The sequence below is a fragment of the Hydra vulgaris genome, chromosome 09 (genome assembly GCF_038396675.1).
Source record: "Hydra vulgaris chromosome 09, alternate assembly HydraT2T_AEP".
In the NCBI taxonomy this organism is placed as follows: Eukaryota; Metazoa; Cnidaria; class Hydrozoa; order Anthoathecata; family Hydridae; genus Hydra; species Hydra vulgaris.
Window position 1 is genome coordinate 64,180,915 of NC_088928.1, and position 18,679 is coordinate 64,199,593.

Genomic DNA, 18,679 nt, shown 5'->3' on the forward strand with positions numbered 1-18,679 from the left:
AGAAAGGTATTCAGGTATATTAAAATCTATATGCTACGTTTTTGGTTGCTAAAATTTATTTAAATGAGTACATTTTTCTAAAAATATAAAATATTTTTTTAGTTTGATTGGTGACCATTGTACCAAAGAACTTGTCTGTGCTATTGCGTTGAGGGCTGAATCAAGCCCAGGAAAGACCGACTTTTCAAAAGTTATTAAACATTTTGTTAAAAATCCAGCTTTAGCCAGGAAAATTATTGAAAATACAAAAACGAATCCAATAATGATGAAAGCAGAAGAGGCCCTTGCATTAAAGATAATTTGCAATCTCAGTGATTCACAATATCAAGTTATTAGAAACTCTTTACTGAAACAGAATGCAGAGATATACCCTTCAGTCAAAATAATATTTGATGCAAAATCCAAATGTTGTCCAGAAAATTTGGAAATTTTAGAAACATCTACCAAATGTTATGTTCAGTCAATGGTGAACTACACTTTATCAAGAATTATAAACCTATCTAATACAGAGTGTTTAGATGGATCGGAAACAACTGGAAAATTCTATATGAAAGCTGGAATGGATGGAGCCTCGTCTCAAAGTGTATTCAATCAAAGGTTTGATGACAGATCTTTAAACAGGAGTTGAAAATGAAAAATCCTTGCTCCAAACTGCAATTGTTCCGTTAAAACTGGAAATAGGGGCCATCACTGTATGGTCAAACTCACTGCCTTCAAGCCACCTCTTTTGCAGGCCTCTTCACCTGCAATACCAAAAAGAAACAAAAGAGTCAACAAGAACTGAAGAATTAGATGTTAGGAAGCAAATAGAAAGTCTTCAATACTTTGAACTTGAAATCCCATTCTCTAACCAGAAAGCAACAATAAAAATAAAAATTGAGATGACCATGTTGGACGGCAAGGCAGTGAATGCTATAACAGATACAAACTCAACTCAATCTTGCAATATTTGTTCTGCCAAGCCTAGTGAAATGAACAAGCTGGATATAATTAGAGAAAAATTTTGCAATAAGCAAGCTATAGCTTTAGGATTATCCATACTGCACTGTTGGATACGAATTTTTGAATTCCTTCTACACTTGGGATATAAAATGGATATTAAAATATACTAGCCCCGATCTCCAGAAGATAAATTATCAGTAAAATCTCGAAAAAAAGAAATCAAAAGAAAGTTTAGAGAGGTGTTAAGCTTAGTATCTGATACTCCTAAGCATGGATTTAGAAATACTAATACAGGAAACACAGTAAGGAGGGCATTTCTATCAGCAGAATCTTTCTCTGAAATAACAGGAGTTAGTTTGGACATCATTTTAAGACTAAGAAACATTTTGAATGCCGTTGGCAGTGAATTCCACCTGAACTTGGATGCTTTTAAAGCATACTGTTATAAAACTTCAGAGCTGATAGTGGAAACCTATCCTTGGTACATTATGCCACCTACACTTCATAAAGTTCTGGAACATGGATTTTTAATTGCTGAGCATTTGGATCTTCCCATTGGAGCGTATTTGGAGGAGGCACAGGAAGCACGAAACAAGGCCATACGAAATGCAAGGCTCAATCACATATGCAAAATATCTAGAATTAATGTGTTGCAGAACCAATTCCATTATTTACTAATAAGAAGCGACCCTGCCATCTCTTTGATTGCTTTCAGGAACCCCAAGATATTTTCTGATCCTAACCTTGATCCTGACGTACAGGACATCCTCAGAGGAGATGAATAGTTATTTTTTGTCTTAATAAATGTTATCTTTTCAAATTTTATCTTTTTCATGTAAAAATTCACTTATCAGTATATATAATCTGGGACTACATATTAATGCTTAATAAATAAGGTAAATATTTTTTTCACTTTGAAAATATTTTTAGAATAATTTCTAGAATCTAAAAATTAAAAAAAAATGCATTGAAAACTCAAGGGAGAAGGGGGAGGGAAGAGGCGGTAAGGGAAGGGGTCTACAACTTGAAAAGTTTTTAATTACCCACTTTTTAAGTTTGTTTTTAAATTGGAACAATAATTTAATAAAAACGTTTATTACAAAATTTTGAGTTTTGGCCGCTTTTTGACAATTTCGCTTCACTGTGCAGTGTAAGGAAAAGTTTTGTCCAGTTTTTTTAAAAGTTTGAGCACAAATTTCATCAGGGAACACACTAGCCTTTAAAATCTTTGATTTAAAGCAACTTGTTGGCTCAGTCGTAAAGACTGAAGTTAAGAAATCTTTCTTTTCTTTGGATAAGTTAAACACATTTTAATTGAAATTACATACCAGTTAAGGTTTTGATGCTTAAAAATTTTTTAAATATAATTTACTTAGAGTTTAATGCTAATTTTTGAAATAATTTAGTAATGACTTCAAAGTAATCGCAATATGATTAAAGTTGCACACTTTCTGTGGAGTGAAGGTGAAGGATGAAGAGTTTGAAGGAGAACGTGTTGGAGGACGGGAAAGTGTAAAATCTGGTTCCCATATTAAACTGACTGATGTCAACAAGCTGATTGGAAAATTATTCAATGATTATAAATTCCCATTGCTATTAGAAGTAAATAAAAACAAAGAGGTATCATTTATTTTGATTTTTTATGCATGTATAGTTGGTAGAAAAAGATACTCCTATGGTGTATTTCCATGACGTTAAAGAGCTTGTTGCAATTGCGTTTCATCACAGACATCAGGAAACAAATGAAATTGAAATCAATTTAGGTGTAGATGTAGGGCAAGGATTCCTTAAAGTTATTCTATCAATCACCCAAAAACCAAAGTTAGAAAATAATAAAATAAATTGAAAAAGTGACGGATACGCGTTTAAAGATTTTAAAGATTCAAGTGTTCACAAAACTATTATACTGTCCATAATACCTTCAATAAACAAAAAATACGACAATCTGCGGATAATTTTGGATTTATTAAACATTTCTTTCTTAGATTACGCAGTATCTGAAGATCTACAGATTTTGCTTCAAATGGTTGGAAAACAAACTGCAACATCAAAGCACCCTTGTCCGTTTTGAATAACTTCATCTCTTAAAATCAGCAGATTACATAAAAAATGGATATCTAATGGTGCAAAATTAAAGAATGCAAAAATGTAGACAAATTTTTGTCAGTCCAACGCTTTTTATTAACAGGGGACAAAAATAAAAAAGTAAATATTCCTGGTCTACCTATACTGTTAGGTGTTGTAGACAAAACTTGAAAAGAGGTCGAAAATTTTTTTTTTGAAAACAAGGAGTGTGTCTGTCTACAATAAAAATCTGCAGAGTATCTTAGCAAGGGCAGCATTGTTTGAAAGGCAATGCTTGCAATAAGTTGCTTAAAAACATAGAGAGCTTTGAGATGTTTTTTCAGAAGTCCAGTCTTAAAAATCTCGCTGCCAAGTACGTTAAGGTACTTAGAGATTTTTAAAAAATAGTCCATCGCTGTTTTGAAAATCATTAAGCTCTATTTATGACAAAAATATTGGGCAGTTTTCTACGAGCTATAGAAATCTAAGGGCTACGATTGAGTATAGACAGTAAAGCAATATATTTCGAATTCATCAACATGAAAGCTTTTCAAAATTTTTTTTTGTGTTTTATTAAACTAGATTGAAATTCATTGACAGATATTAAATTTTATCAAAAAAAAAAAAAATTCGCGTTTAAAAGTTACGAACATTCAAAGCTATTTCAGGGGGTAAATAGGCGGAATTTTAAACTACTAATGGTCATAAATCTTAAACGAAACGAGATTTTTTGATGAAGTTTAAAATCTGTCAATAAATTTTGATTTAATTCATGATAGAACATAAGTTTATTTACTTAACCTTAAAATCAAACATTACAAATTTAATTACAATTTACAAAGTTAGGTTCGGTATCACTCATATAGTTAAAAACTAGTCAATGGAATGACACCTTAATAAAATAAACAAATAAAATTTAAAAAATATTAAAACAAGGAAATAATAAAGTAAACTGCATTAACTACAAGTAATAAAAAAAGAAGTAATAGGAGCATTAATATTAAAAAAGTGGGATTCAGTACAAAAATTTAAATGAGTAAGGCTGAGAAAAATGAAAAAAAAGAAAGAAAGAACGGATGAGATAAGATGAGTGAGAAAAAAGAGAAAACAAAAATTTTAATCACATAAGTTCAGAAGGATAGAGTGAGAGAAAAAAATTTTCGCAGAAAAAAATAAAAAAGCAAAATAAAAACAAACTTAAAAAAATAAAATACATACATACACTGCTACATACAATATTAAAGACTATATTACGCATTACATAGATGAGTTAAACAAAAGTAAATATCAAGATATAGAAAAAGCAACAACAACTAAATTGAAACAGAAAAATAAAAAAATAAATAAATTCAACATGTTTTATATACATAAGTTCACAAGCAACAAAATTATTTATAATTGTTCGTTTTCTTTTCTTTCCATAAAATATTGGTGGTAGAAAAAATTTTAGTTCTTGTTTATTATTTTCCATTTTCGAAGACTTTTTTCTTTTAACTTTGTTTTTATTTGTTTCGGTTTTTTTTATTTATTTATTTAAATCCTTTATTTTTGTTTATATACTTATCTTTTAAAATTTTATTACCAAAATGTTTTTTGATTTATTTTTTCTTCATAAAACTTTATATTTTTTTTACTTTTCACCGTTAAACAAACACTTCCTCCATTTGCGATGTTTTATTTATTGGTAATCTTAGGAGACAGGGTGGGGCAAATAGGGGTCGAGACGTGGTTGGGTTAGCTTCAATTACTCTAACTTTTTGCAAGTCATCCTCATTTAAAACCAATATCATATGACTAGAAATTTGAGTATGCAACATGGCTCTTGGATACTTATCGTATAAAATTACTGGGCACTCGCCTAAATTTCTAACCTAATTTCTCCCCAGAACCCGGTAAAAAAAGTTGCTTTTTACATTTTTGGAATAAGGAAGAGTCATCTGATAATAAACAAACAAACAAACAAAAATTTATGCATGTTCCTATGCACCGTGTGCTATAAACTAAGATGTTAATAAAGTTTTCTGCTCTTGGAAAATCTTGAAAATAAATAAAACTTTCAAAGTTTTTTTTTTATCAATGACAAATTTTTTCATATAAATATTGCTTTTGTCTGTCAGATAAAGGCAATTCTTTTGAGCAAAGCTCTGTCTGAAACGATTAAGATTAAATTTTAGCTAATAGTTTATTTGATAATTTGCAAAATAAAATAGCTAGTCACAAATCCGTTTCACAGTTCACCATGCGTAACATAAACTTCACTGCGTAACATAAAGTTCACTGCGTAACATAAACTTCACTGCGTAACATAAAGTTCACAGCGTAAAATAAACATAAATAATTGTTTATGGTAGATCATAGATTAGTAATATTATAAATATAATATTATAGAATTAATATTCCTAATATGAATATTAATTTTTTAATTTTCTTATTAGGAAATAAATATAATCACCAGGTAAGGCCTCGTTGCGAGATTGTCTGGGAACTGTAACAAGCAATGTCAAAAAATAATCAAAAAAGAGTTACGTCAAGACTTGATTATAAAAGTTGATGTGCATTGCGCAAATTTACCAGCAACATTTACTTTATAATTTGCTTTTGATAACTGATTTTTGGTCTTTTTTACTATTCTGATGTGAATAAATGCAAAGTGTTTATGTAACATTGATGACAAAATCCAAAAAATTTAGTAGATTTCGCTAAAAAAAATTAATCAAATTGAGTTTAATGCAAACTTAGTTACTATTTAATAATTATAAACTAAAATAATTATTTTATTCGTCAAAGTTTAATCTGAACTTTATTAAATTATTTTAAAAATGTTTACAGTAAAGTTGTTTTGGCTGCAGCAAGTTAGTAGAGGGAGATGTTGATTTAAAATCATTTTGGATTCTCCGCTCTACCTTACACCAACAAGAAAATCATGTGATTTATTTATAGATATTTAAATATTTAAAAAAATTTAAAAGCAGTTTAAAAAACGTATTTGGTTAAAGTGTTTTTTTTTAACAAAAAAATTTAGATTTTGATTGGAGTACCTACTAAGGATTCTTGTTTTTAGATTACTACTTTTAACATTGCTTTTTCTGGCAGATGATTTCTTGTATGATTTTAAAACTTCAAATTGTAAGATTACTGAGGTGAGAATATGAAGAGGTTAAAGAAGTGAGATTAATGACGCTAGCTTACACTTTATTTAAAGTTCGTGTTTCAACATGGGCATTAGTCATTTCATGTTCCTTGTCATCAGCATGTGCTACACTTATTTTAAGTTTTAGGTTGCTGATAAAAATGTGTTAACTATATATATATGGTCAGAACAACCTTAACTGATGATGGTAAATATTCATCATCTCTAAAAATTTCTGGATTACTTAATATTCGCTACTTAAAACTCTGTCTGTATATTTGATATGGAGAAAGCTTTTATATTTGGTTCGCGAACTATTGAAACAATATCAAAGATGGTTTTAATTCTTAGTTTGTGACCGATCAATTGTTATCCAATAGTTGCAAATTTATGGGTGCAATTGAACAAAAAATTCAGCATTATAGTTCCAGGTTTTAATAATAAAATGACTTTTATGAAAAATAAAACGCAATGGTAAGAGTTCTGGCTCAAAACCTAGAGGTTCGGCCAGAGCTTGCTTTCAATGCCGGCTCTGTCCAGATGAACGACATTTGTAACGAAAGAAGTTGTGAAGTTTTTGGTTATGTGGTCTTCTGCAGTTGTCTGTGATGAGACCGTAAGGTCTTAGAGCACCTTAATAACTAAAAAAACAAAAGCAACAAAAAATGTGTAAATTCCAAGCATAGAGGAGTATACCTTTATCATATAATCTTGAAATTTAAGCCAGGGTAAACCAAACAATGGAGGATTAGATTTTTCAATTGCATTGCAAGCACAACATGCTTACCACTGTTTACTAATATTTCTCGTTCGGCTGATAATTATTTTTATTTATTTACTTCCTTTACCTGCTAAAACCTTTTGTAGACTTTATAAGGTTATTAAAACAGTTTCATTAACAGGGTAAGGATCAAACTATAGTAAGGTATATGGTAAGATAAAATTTATATTACGTTCTTACTATTTTGAAACTTTAAAAGAATTCTCTTACTGTGTGTTGGTTGAAAATAGTTGATCAACTCTAGTTGTATTTTCGTTAAACCTTGCAACCAATAGATCCCTGCTTATTTTTGATTTTTGATGGTGGGCAGAGCTTATTTTTTTTGTATGCCAATAATTGTGTTGAAATTCTAATGCAAGTGGTAAAGAACTTGACTGTTTTATCTTTTTCACTAAAAACTTGTTTATTGTTGTTAAAAACTTGTTTATTGTTGTTAAAAAACTTGTTTATTGTTGTTAAAAACTTGTTTATTGTTGTTAAAAACTTGTTTATGGTTGTTAAAACTTGTTTATGCTGTTAAAACTTGTTTATGTTGTTAAAACTTGTTTATTTTTGTTAAAAACTTTTATTGCTGTAATCAGACTTTTCATTGATGTGGTCAGACGATTCGATAAGGTTGAGCATTTTTTTTCTAAGGATATCTTTTTAAATCATTTTTTCATGTCATCTATGCTAAACTTGCGTGCTACAACGTCCAATGCTGTTCTCTCTAAAAATCACTTTACGGAACAAGTACTTTCCAACGATGTTTTTTTTTATCGTAGTAAAAAACAATACTTGTGTAATATATTGTATACTTTAGAAGATTTATATTTATTTTTTAGCCATTCTAAACAAACAAAACTAACTTTACTTCAAGTCAAGAGTTTTTTTAGAGTTCACCGTTGGGTTATAGTTATAAAAAGATGTTTTAGTATTTAAATCTAATTTTTTACTTATTGTTTTTAAAAACACAGAGTGTACAAAACCATTAATTTATACTAATAGTCTAAAGTGTTATTTTGATTATACGTCTTTAATAAAGTGGTATATTTAGGAATATATAAGTCGAATTATTTAGTTGCCTAGTTAATAGATTTAACTTGTTTCAAATGAGAACGTCATCAACTACGCATCATCAATTTTAAATATGGAATGCAGATATTTTTTTTTGTGCTTTGCTAAAAAACAAATTTTTGCTAAAAAATAAATTTATGCTGATTTTTGACAACGTCCGTTTTATTAAGAATTAAACTCTTGTTGTTACAAATTTCTAAGCCGATATGGCTTCTTTTTAATTTTAGTTTGACCGTCATCAAAAATGTTGACGTCCTTAAAACTATTGGACTAAATGCCGTCAATATAAAATAAAATGTTAAAAGAAATTGTTTGTCATATATAAATTTTTTATCCATCATAAACACATGCTATTTATTTAACTGTATTAAAAAAACTGTATAAAAAGTCTTAATTTAGGTCTTACGCTAATCTTCCAACCAATTAGTTCCGCGTAGTCAACGATCAATGTGCTCCGAATGGTACAGTTAAACATACTGATTCCAATATCTTCTGTACATAATATAACTTAAATAACTCTTACAAAATTAATTAAACACTTAACACGTATAATTTCACTATAAAAGGTTTGTGAACTATAAAGTTCAACTGAATAAAAATTTATTTGAATTAGTTCACAGGGTTCCCTAATGTCGTGACTTTATGATGTCTTATACGTAAAATCAGGGCATGTAATAACCATGCATTTAAAAGATATTATTATTGATGACGAATACCAGTAAATCTTATAAAAAAGCATTTAAACAATGAAAGGCAGAATTATAGTTAATTAATTTTCAACTTCAGAGGTAAACTAGGCAAAAATAAACGAGCAAAAGCTAATAGATAATAATGTTCTACAACCTATATACCTCCAACTCTCATTCATGTCGGTATCGTTAAATAAAATGTTTGCAAAATTGCATCACAGCATACTTTAGGCCAATAAACAATTTTATATTAAAAAAATAATTCACAACTTCAAAACCACGTCAATTATTTCACTTTTTTAAAAATTTAACCTTAATTCTGCATAATATTTACTATATTATGTTTATAACACTATAACTCTTTGTCGTTAACTCCATCAGTGTTAACACTGACACAAACAAACTTAAAACCATGTTTTTTTTTAAATCTTTAAAAATTTTGCTTAAATTTAGAACAGCAACACAATACCATTAATCGTTTTCTCATTTTTTAGACATTTGGCTTTAAGAAAATATTTTGTTATGCGGATTACCAAAGACAAAGAACAAGTTTTTATTCCAATTGGTTCTTTTCGATGCGAAGAAGACACCAAAAAGTATCTGCCTAGTAACATTTATAATCAGATATTTGACGAAATAAAAGATGATTTGAAACTGAGTGAGCTTGTTCAAGTAAACAAAGAAAATGCTTACTTAAACCACGCTGCATTTGGGCGAGCATATCGCGATGTGGTTAGTTTGAGCTTGCTTCTAAAAAGTTTTGCTGAGGAAAATCCTGATGTGTTTTACGACCAACTTTGTTTGCCACTTACAGACTATACCTATAAAGTTTTGCATGAATTTTTCAAAACCGAAAATGTTCTCCTCGTTCCAAATTGCACCTTTGGTATGATTGCTGTTCAAGATTATTTGATAAAAGAAAAAAAATGTTCAACGGCAGCAATTTTGAACCCAATATACGGTGCAACAAGAAAACAACTAGAAACTCTAGAGTATGATGGTTTTTTATCTGAAATTGTTTATATTTCTCCTGGTATGAATGCATTGCTGGAGGAAAATCCTAGCGTTATTTTAACTTCTCTCACGAAAGCATACAACGAATGCAATTTCGAAATTTTATTTTGCGATGCAATCGCAAGCCAAAGTGGCAGAATATTGCCTCTAAAAGAGATTAGCAATTTTTGTGCTTTGCACAAGATAACTTTTGTTGTTGACGGAACACAATGCTGTGAGCTACTGTTAGAAGATAACATCCAGGTACTTGAACGTGTTGATTATTTTGTGATGAGCACGCACAAATGGATTGGCAATACTAAATCATGCGGTATTATTCGTTTTAAAAATATTGAAGCGTGTCCGAGACCTCCTGCAATATCATTTGGTTGGGATAGTTTCGAAGGAAAATCATATTCTCAAATAAAAGCAGGCTACATGTGGCTGGGTATGCTAGACACTTATATTTCATACATAACTTTGTCAAAAGCTATTAAAATATTCAAAAAGTATGGCAGAGCTCAGTTACAATACGCTGCAAGCTTATTAAACCGTGGGTTACTGAACAGTTTAGGAGTTAAACCGTTACTGCCTGAAACAAATGAAAGAAGGGTAATAAACATTTTTGAGTTAAAAAGTTGTCAGTTTTCATCAATAAAAAACTTAAACGATATACAAAAGGCATTTCAAGAATATGGATTGTTTGTTTCTGTTAAATCAACTGACCAAGACTGTTTCAATAACAAAGTCGTAAGTAAAGATATTAACGAGACAACTAAAGAAGAGAAACGAATGAACCTTAAAAACGATGTTCGCAACGAAATTAACAGTTATATTGTTAAGGAAGAGCAAGAAACCAAAAATCCTGTATGTACAAGATCTTCCAATAAATATCTACGAATATCTTGTTGGTCTTACAACACTATCGAAGATTTTGAGTTTTTTGCAAACATATGCAACAACAATCTTTATTTGTCAAAGACAACTGATGCAGGATTACGCCGACAATTTTTGCACATCTACGATCTTTATGAAAACCTCTTTTCTGTTTTAAAAACAAAAGCATTCTTTATAAGAGCCGAGCGACTACGCCATCATCTCATTTTTTACTATGCACACACTGCGGTGCTTTATATAAACAAACTTGTAGTTAGCGGTTATTTAGATTCGAAAATGAGAATCGATCCATTCGTTGAATCAATAATGTCTGTAGGTGTAGACGAAATGTCTTGGGACGATTTACTTGAAGATAACTACGTTTGGTCTAAATATTCGGATGAGCAACTGGCAGAGTATCTTAACAAAATTAAAATTTATCGACAACAGGTTAAAAAATTAATATTGCAGCTGCTTGATAATCACCCAATAGTCTTACCAATCAATCCTAGTAGTTTTCATTGGGTAATAATAATGGGAATAGAGCACGAAAAAATTCACCTTGAAACAAGTGCTGTTATAATTTCGCAAGTACCCCTCCGCCTAATAAAGAAGAAACACAATTTTAATTTTCCAGTGTACAAATCAGAAAAAAGAAACTTGAAAACAAATAAAACTTACGAAAATTTATATACTTCTTGTAAAAATGTTTTAGTTGACATTCCTGGAGGAATGGTTTCAATGGGTAAAGATAATTTAGAAAGTGACTTTTTTGGATGGGATAATGAGTTTGGGTCAGAAGAAAAGATTTTGAAACCTTTCAGAGCTAGTCAGATGCTTGTTTCTAATGCGGAATACTTAGAGTTTGTTGAAGCTGGTGGGTATACAGAATTTGGTAAAAAATGGTGGTCTACAGAAGGTTGGCGATATGTCACTGACTTAAATGTTACAATGCCACGCTTTTGGGTAAACAAGTTTACTTATAGATCGCTTTTAGAAGAGATTCCGATGCCATGGGATTTTCCTGTTGAAGTAAATAATTTAGAAGCAGAAGCGTTCTGTAATTGGAAAAGTGAAAGTAGTGGAGTTAAGGTGCGACTCATATCTCACGAAGAATCTTTTCATATGAGATTATTGGTACAAAACGAAACGTCAAACACGAACCTGAATAAATTTGGTTCGCCTACTCCTGTAAATCTTTATGGAGGTCTCATAGCAGGTAAAATGGTTTACGACGTCTCAGGTAATGTATGGCGTCATAGCGTTTCCGTTCTCACTATAATGAACGGATTTAAAATGGATCCACTTTACGATGACTTTAGTCTGCCAACAATTGATGGGTTTCACAATCACATTTTAGGTGGGTCTTGGATTTCACTAGGCAATTTAGCAAATGTTAATGCACGATATGGTTTTAGAAGGCATTTCTATCAATATGCTGGAATTAGATACGTAGATAGTGAAAACAGTTTTCACAGCAGGTAATTTATTTAGGAAATTTTTAAAGTTTTAGATATCATTCTCTTTTAATTTGGCGTTTTTATTAAAGCAAAATGCTATAGTATTATGTCAGCTAGCCTTTATAGGTTCGTAGCATTTTAGAATTATGGTGCCTAACTCAGGTATCGACTTCGGAATGCAAACGTGTTTATTACTTCGGAATTGAGTTGAATCGACATTGACTAATTGATTGTTTAAACCGTTGATAACTAACCGTCTGTCGCATCTTTACAGATACAAAATTTATGACGGTCCAATGTCGGCACCTGAACTAGACTCAATGATTCAAAGACGCTACGGATCGGCTAACGATGTAATTGTTCACACACAAACTTATATCAAAAATATATCAGCCTCAAAATTTAATTTATTGTTAGTTCTTAAAATACGGTTTTTGTATTTTAATATACATTGCAAATTGTATTGACATCGATTCCCAATTATACCTTTATCTCCTGTAGATTACAGTTTCTGTTATCTCTAATTAACTCATACAATTTATCTCTTATTTCCACAGTACAAACTGACTGTCAAAAATCACCTCAAACACCAGGATTGACTTTACCTTTTAACAAATATTGATGGGCCAGGAGTCTTATCGAAGTATTATTTATATGCACGTATTCCGATACTTCTTGCCTTAATCAAATTTCTTACTTCAATATTAATTTATGTGCATTGTCTTCGTGTGTTATTCATTTTAGAGTTTTTAAAAACTAATGAAAATACGTGCTTAATTTTGTATATAAAGAAGTTAAATTAAGCAAAGCAATAAAAGCAAAACTATTTGTTATTATAAAAAAAAACCTCTAGATTAAATGCAAAAAACCGCTAGATTAAATGCAAAAAACCGCTAGGTTAAATGCAAAAAACCGCTAAATTAAGTGCAAAATCCGGTACAATTAAATAAATATATATTGGTAAAAATGAAATGTAGTATGCTCCATTTTAATAAAATTTCTGAAATTATAAATAATGAAGTCATTTTCTTTTACATTTTAATGATCATAAAAGTATGTTATTTATATGTTCGATATACATTTTATATGTATATGTTGCCTATATATGTTATATATATATATATATGTTACTAATGTATGTTACCTATATATGCTATATATATACATGTTACCTAGTTATGTTATATATAAGTTACCTATATATGCTATAAGTATATATATATATATATATATATATATATATATATATATATATATATATATATATATATATTATATATATATATATATATACTATTATATATTCTGTATATATGTGTGTGTGTGTGTGTGTGTTACCTATATATGTTACAGGCTCGTAGCAACCGGGGGTGGGGAGCAGGGGCATTGCCCCCCAATAGTTTTTCAAATAAATAATTTTGAAGTCAGTTTTAGAAAAAAGCAAACAATTACAAATTAAGATATAAAAGAAAAAAAAGGATAGAAAAGACCTAATTTGTTATCTCTATTTTCGGCTTAAGTTTGTTTGACATATATTTTTGACCTACTACTATTTGACCTACCAGGTAGATTTATCCCCCCCCCCCCCTTAATATAATTTTTGTTCCTACGGGCCTGTTTTATATATATGTTACCTATATATGTTATAAATATATGTTACCTATAAAACAGTTTCACTTTTAATACTAGTAGTAAAGCAAAACTTTTATCAATTTTTTTTTATTATTAAAAATCGTGTAAACAAAACTATGTTAATCGTATACTTCTAATTGTAATTCTACAACAGAATTACAAGCTAATCTCATTGTTTAACTGGGGCAAAAAACCTCCAGAACGGCGTTTCATTTTTATATATTTTTATAAAATTTTGGTAATATCGTCGTTATAATAGAAGTTATTATAAAAAGACTATTGTAAAATGATATCAGAAAATCAAGTTTTTATATAATAAAAATACTTTTTTTTTTTGTCTTCTTCCGTTCTTTTCCATTCTTTTTCTTGGTTAATCCATTGATTCGCAGTTCTTTACTTCTATTTCGATTCTCGTTATACACGATAAACGTTTTTTAACTTGAGAAAATAAATATAGAAATACATCAAATATAGGAATAAATCAAATATTGAAGTACATTATGCAATTGTCAAGATAAAATCAATATTTGTTAAAGTCGTTTAACTTTTAAATGCGATAAAGTTGTTTAAATTTCATTTCAATAAATTCGAATTCAGAAGCATTTTTTAAAATCTGTTTAGAAAATAAAATTTAATGATTCAAGAAACTAATATAATAAAAAATATTTTCAAACTTTTATTTTGCAACATAGTTACTAAATAATCTATAATATTTTGTTAGTGTTGTTGTTTATATTACTATGTATTTAAATTAATGTATATGAATATATATATATATATATATATATATATATATTATATATATATATATATATATATATATATATATATATATATTCACACATAATTTAGAGTCAATAAAATGTTTGATAACTTGGTAATTGGAGAAAAATTGACTGAGCACTATACTGATTTTAATGGAGAAACTTTGGTCGAAAAGAAACCTGTTTTAAATTGGCCTTATATCCTTGGAAGTAAAACTGCTGAGATTATTAACCAGAATATTCGCAAATATCATCAAGAAAATAAACTTAAAATATTAGTAGCTTATGGAGGAGCTGGACGAGCCACATTAGAAATTTTGAGAAATTGTAGCAACCTTGAAATTGATTTTACAGATAAAACTGCAAACAACTTGCAACTTTTAGAAAGTCTTCTACGTGACTCATCAATTAGCTGGTTTCAGAAACTAGAAGGAGAGATCACAGAGTCAAAATCTTACCACCTGGAACCTAATGAATGTGGAAAAAAACTTTTAGAGGAAAAAAACAACACAATTTCGTTTGTTCAAGCTGATTACAAAAACATGAGACCTACCTTAAAAGGTTATGATCTAATTGTTGTAGATTTTAGATACAAAAATGCATATAAAGAACTGCTCGAAATTACCCAAAGATTAAAGATAAATGGATCGTTGATATTAGGTAGCATTGATGACGTGAGTACTGAATTATTTGATACCAATCACTCATTAAGCGTTTTAAAAAACAATTTTGAATGTCTGGGAAATATTAGCGAGCATCCACACATGTACAGAGAAACTAGAAACAAGCATAAGTATGCCATATCTTACTTATCTATTTGGAAAAAAGTATCTGATTTTTTAAAGAGTACTCAGGTTTCTTCAGTTGACAATGAAGATATATTGACGACTGCACAATACTACGAAGATGAAAGTATTTTAAAATCATATGAGGTGTTTCATTTTGGAGATGGTAAGAACTTTTTAAATGTTGTACAAGACTTAATTATTGTGTAAGTTTTTTTTTTCAAAATAATTTTGTACAATAATATAGAAGGGTATAAATTATTTAGAGAAAATATTTTTTAAATTTTAGGTTAGCTTTATCATAATATTAATAATTGGAAAGTTTTTTAATAAACCTTTAATGACCCTAGACATGACACTAATCCTAACCCTGACCCTAACTCTGACCCTAACCCTGACCCTAACCCTGACCATAACCCTGACCCTAACCCTAACCATTACTAGAACGGTAGAATTTTTTATTTCAGTACTTGTTTAAACACTTCAATAATTTACCGTTGTTCAATAAAAGGTAATTTAAAATGCGCTCAAATAGTTAGTTTTAGTAATTTTTTTCCTTTTAGAGTAAATTTAATAAATTTTTATTTCAAGTTGAGAGAATTTTAACATTTTAACATTTAAATGTAAATATAATCAAACATTTTTTGAAAAATTTTATTATAAGAAAAAAAAGAATACTTTTTATCAACCTTTTATATTTGGGGAGAACAAATTTCGTTCTCCCCAATTCGTTCTCCCATTTCGTTTTCGTTATTTTATATTTGGGGAGAACAATTTCGTTCTCCTCAAATGTACAAGTTGATCAAATGAAATTGTTTAACTTCTCTCTGAACGACTTACGCAATTATTGAAAGGAAAAGCAAAAAGCAAGGGACTATGTACATTTTTTTGTTTGTTTGTTTAAAAAGTAATATTGAAATTACTTTAATACCTGTTAACAAGTTTTAAATTAACAAAAAGGAAGTTCCCGGAAAAAAAATCCTATGGAATTTCTATAAACTTTTGAAGCATACGGCCTATAAAAATTCTATAGAATTCTATAGAATCTGTTAATTTCTATATAAATTTCTATAGAACTTTTTTTTTATAGAAAAAAAAGTTTCCCAGGAAAAAAATTTTATATAATTTCTATAAACATTTGGAACATATACTGTCTATGGAAATTCTATAAAATTTCTATAGAATCTCTGTTAATTTCTATAAAAATTCCGATAGAATTTTTTTTCTAATTTTTTTTCTATATAAAGAAAAAGTTTTATAACAATTTCTATAGAAATTAATAGACATTCGATAGAAATTCTATAGAATTCTATAGAATTTCTATAGACTATATGTTCCAAAAGTTTATAGAAATTCTATAACACTTTCTTTCCTGGGTTTATAGCGATTTCTATAGAAAATAATAGACATTATATAGAATTTCTATAGTCTATATGTTTCAAAAACTTACAGAAATTCTATAAAACTTTTTCTAGGAATAATTACTTTAACTGTATACTCGATGAGAACTCTTAGATTAGGATAGACTCTTGGATAAGGATATTCTTAAATTGAAAAGTTAATAATTCTAATGACCATGCCAATGCCAATGACGCAAAAACTATAACAAACTTATTTTAAAAATTACTGATATTACAGAAAGGATAAGAAACTGTTCAAAAACCTTTTAAGAATCTTTTAAAAAATCTCTAAAAAAATGTTGCAAATGAAGCAACAGGTTTCTTTATTTTAAATGTAGTCGAATATAAAATGTTACATAAATTTGTTGATAGTTTAGCATTTAGTTTCAGTTTTTAAGCGTTTTCTCAGTTTGAGATTTTTCAATATATGTCAACCAAAATTCAATGACAACCGCTTAAACGCTTTTTCTGAAACTTCTGACAAATTTTTCTTTTATTAAATAATGATTTTTACGTGGAACAGAATTTTGAAATATTTAAGTAAAAAAAGTGCGGCCTATTTAATTTTAAAAATCGCACTTTTCTCTATTATCAACTTTAGCGCACAAGTCTTCAAACCCAAAACTATTAAAAAAAATCTGTTCCATTTAAAACAACTATAAGACTATTCCAAATGTGCTTCCAGAAATTTAAATACTTTTTTTATTAGTTTTTGCTAAAATTTGGTAAACGCAAATCTTATTTTAGTGGCCATTGATGGCATACCCGTCATATTTCCATAAAAATTGGTTTTGGTGAAAAAGTTATTAGACCTACATGACTATACTGACTTTACATTAGTTTTAGTGAAAATACGTTTCTTGTGCACAAATATTGTTTTTATAATCAACAAAAATCGATTTTGGGATGTGCTGTTGTAGTTTTATTACCTTCATATATTTAAGTTTGTGATTTATTATTAATTGTGCAGAAAAGGAATTTTCATTCATTTTGTATCCAAGTTTTGTACATTTAGTTTAACTTTATCTTTTTAACTAGAGAGACACAACTAGGGAGACAAAGCTTGTTTTAATGACTTCTTCTTATGATGGTATACAGACAAGTTGGGTGAATTGCAATATTGGCGAGTTGGAAAAAACATTTTTTTTTAAAAGAAAAACTTATTTTAAAGTAAAGTAAAAAGAAAGCGATGCTCCAAATGTTTTTTGGTCCAAAAAATACATAAAACGCAACACATCCTATGCACATGCGCGAATCTTTACAATGCTGTTGCGTAGCATGAAATGGTAAACTAGGATGGTTCCGGATAATTTCTGGCTTTTCTGAGAGAAAACTCTAAGGTTAAATGAAATCAGCAAGTTACCCTTGATCATAACCAGCCCCAGCCTCCCCAATGCCATCGCAGGAGCAGTGGTTGCCTAAGATGGTATACTTGAGCTTTTTTTTAAAATAGAAATAACTTATAAAAAAAACAAAACTGATGAAAATTCCGAGGGTTATTATTGTTCTACATGTAACATGGAATGTATCCATATCAAAACTTTGATTATTAGTCTTCAGGATACTGAACAATGAAGCTTCAAAGTTAAGTATGCCATCATAGGGGCCTTCCCAGTAAAAAAGCGCACATGGGATACGCGTGGATTTTTTCCATGTGTAACCAATGTGGGGATTATTATTTTGCCCCATGTGGGTTTCATATGGTAAATCCCACATGGATTCCATATGGTAAATCCCATATGGGATACGCGTGGGTTTTTACCATATGTTACCTATATGGGGATTATTATTTTGTCCCATGTGGGTTTCATATGGTAAATCCCACATGGGTTTTTATGTGGAAATCCTACATGAGATATAGGTGGAAAATACTACATGTTATAGATCTTAAATGCCACATATTTTAATCAAACGGGCAGAAAAGTAGTCAATACTAGACAAATGAAAGTCCGAATGCTTCTATGATAATTTTTAAAAATCTTTTAATTTAAAAATTACTTTAATAGTAATTTAAAATTAATCATCGAAGCTTTCAGAGAGGCTTAACTTAATCTGGTATTTGCTACTTTATCCCATTTGGTATTCAAAATGTGCAGCATTTTTGATC

General features: G+C 29.3%; 1 protein-coding gene across 2 annotated transcripts in view; it reads left to right on the top strand.

The window, feature by feature from the left end:
- Positions 1-18,679, top strand: part of LOC100213255 (uncharacterized) — a 51,278-nt gene that overhangs the window by 21,688 nt on the left and 10,911 nt on the right. For both annotated transcript variants that reach the window (XM_065806332.1, XM_065806333.1), the window contains exons 2-3: positions 9,157-12,012; positions 14,476-15,338. In XM_065806332.1, coding sequence (XP_065662404.1) covers positions 9,185-12,012; positions 14,476-15,338 — 3,691 coding nt within the window. In that variant the 5' untranslated portion in view covers positions 9,157-9,184. The remainder of the gene's footprint in view (positions 1-9,156; positions 12,013-14,475; positions 15,339-18,679) is intronic.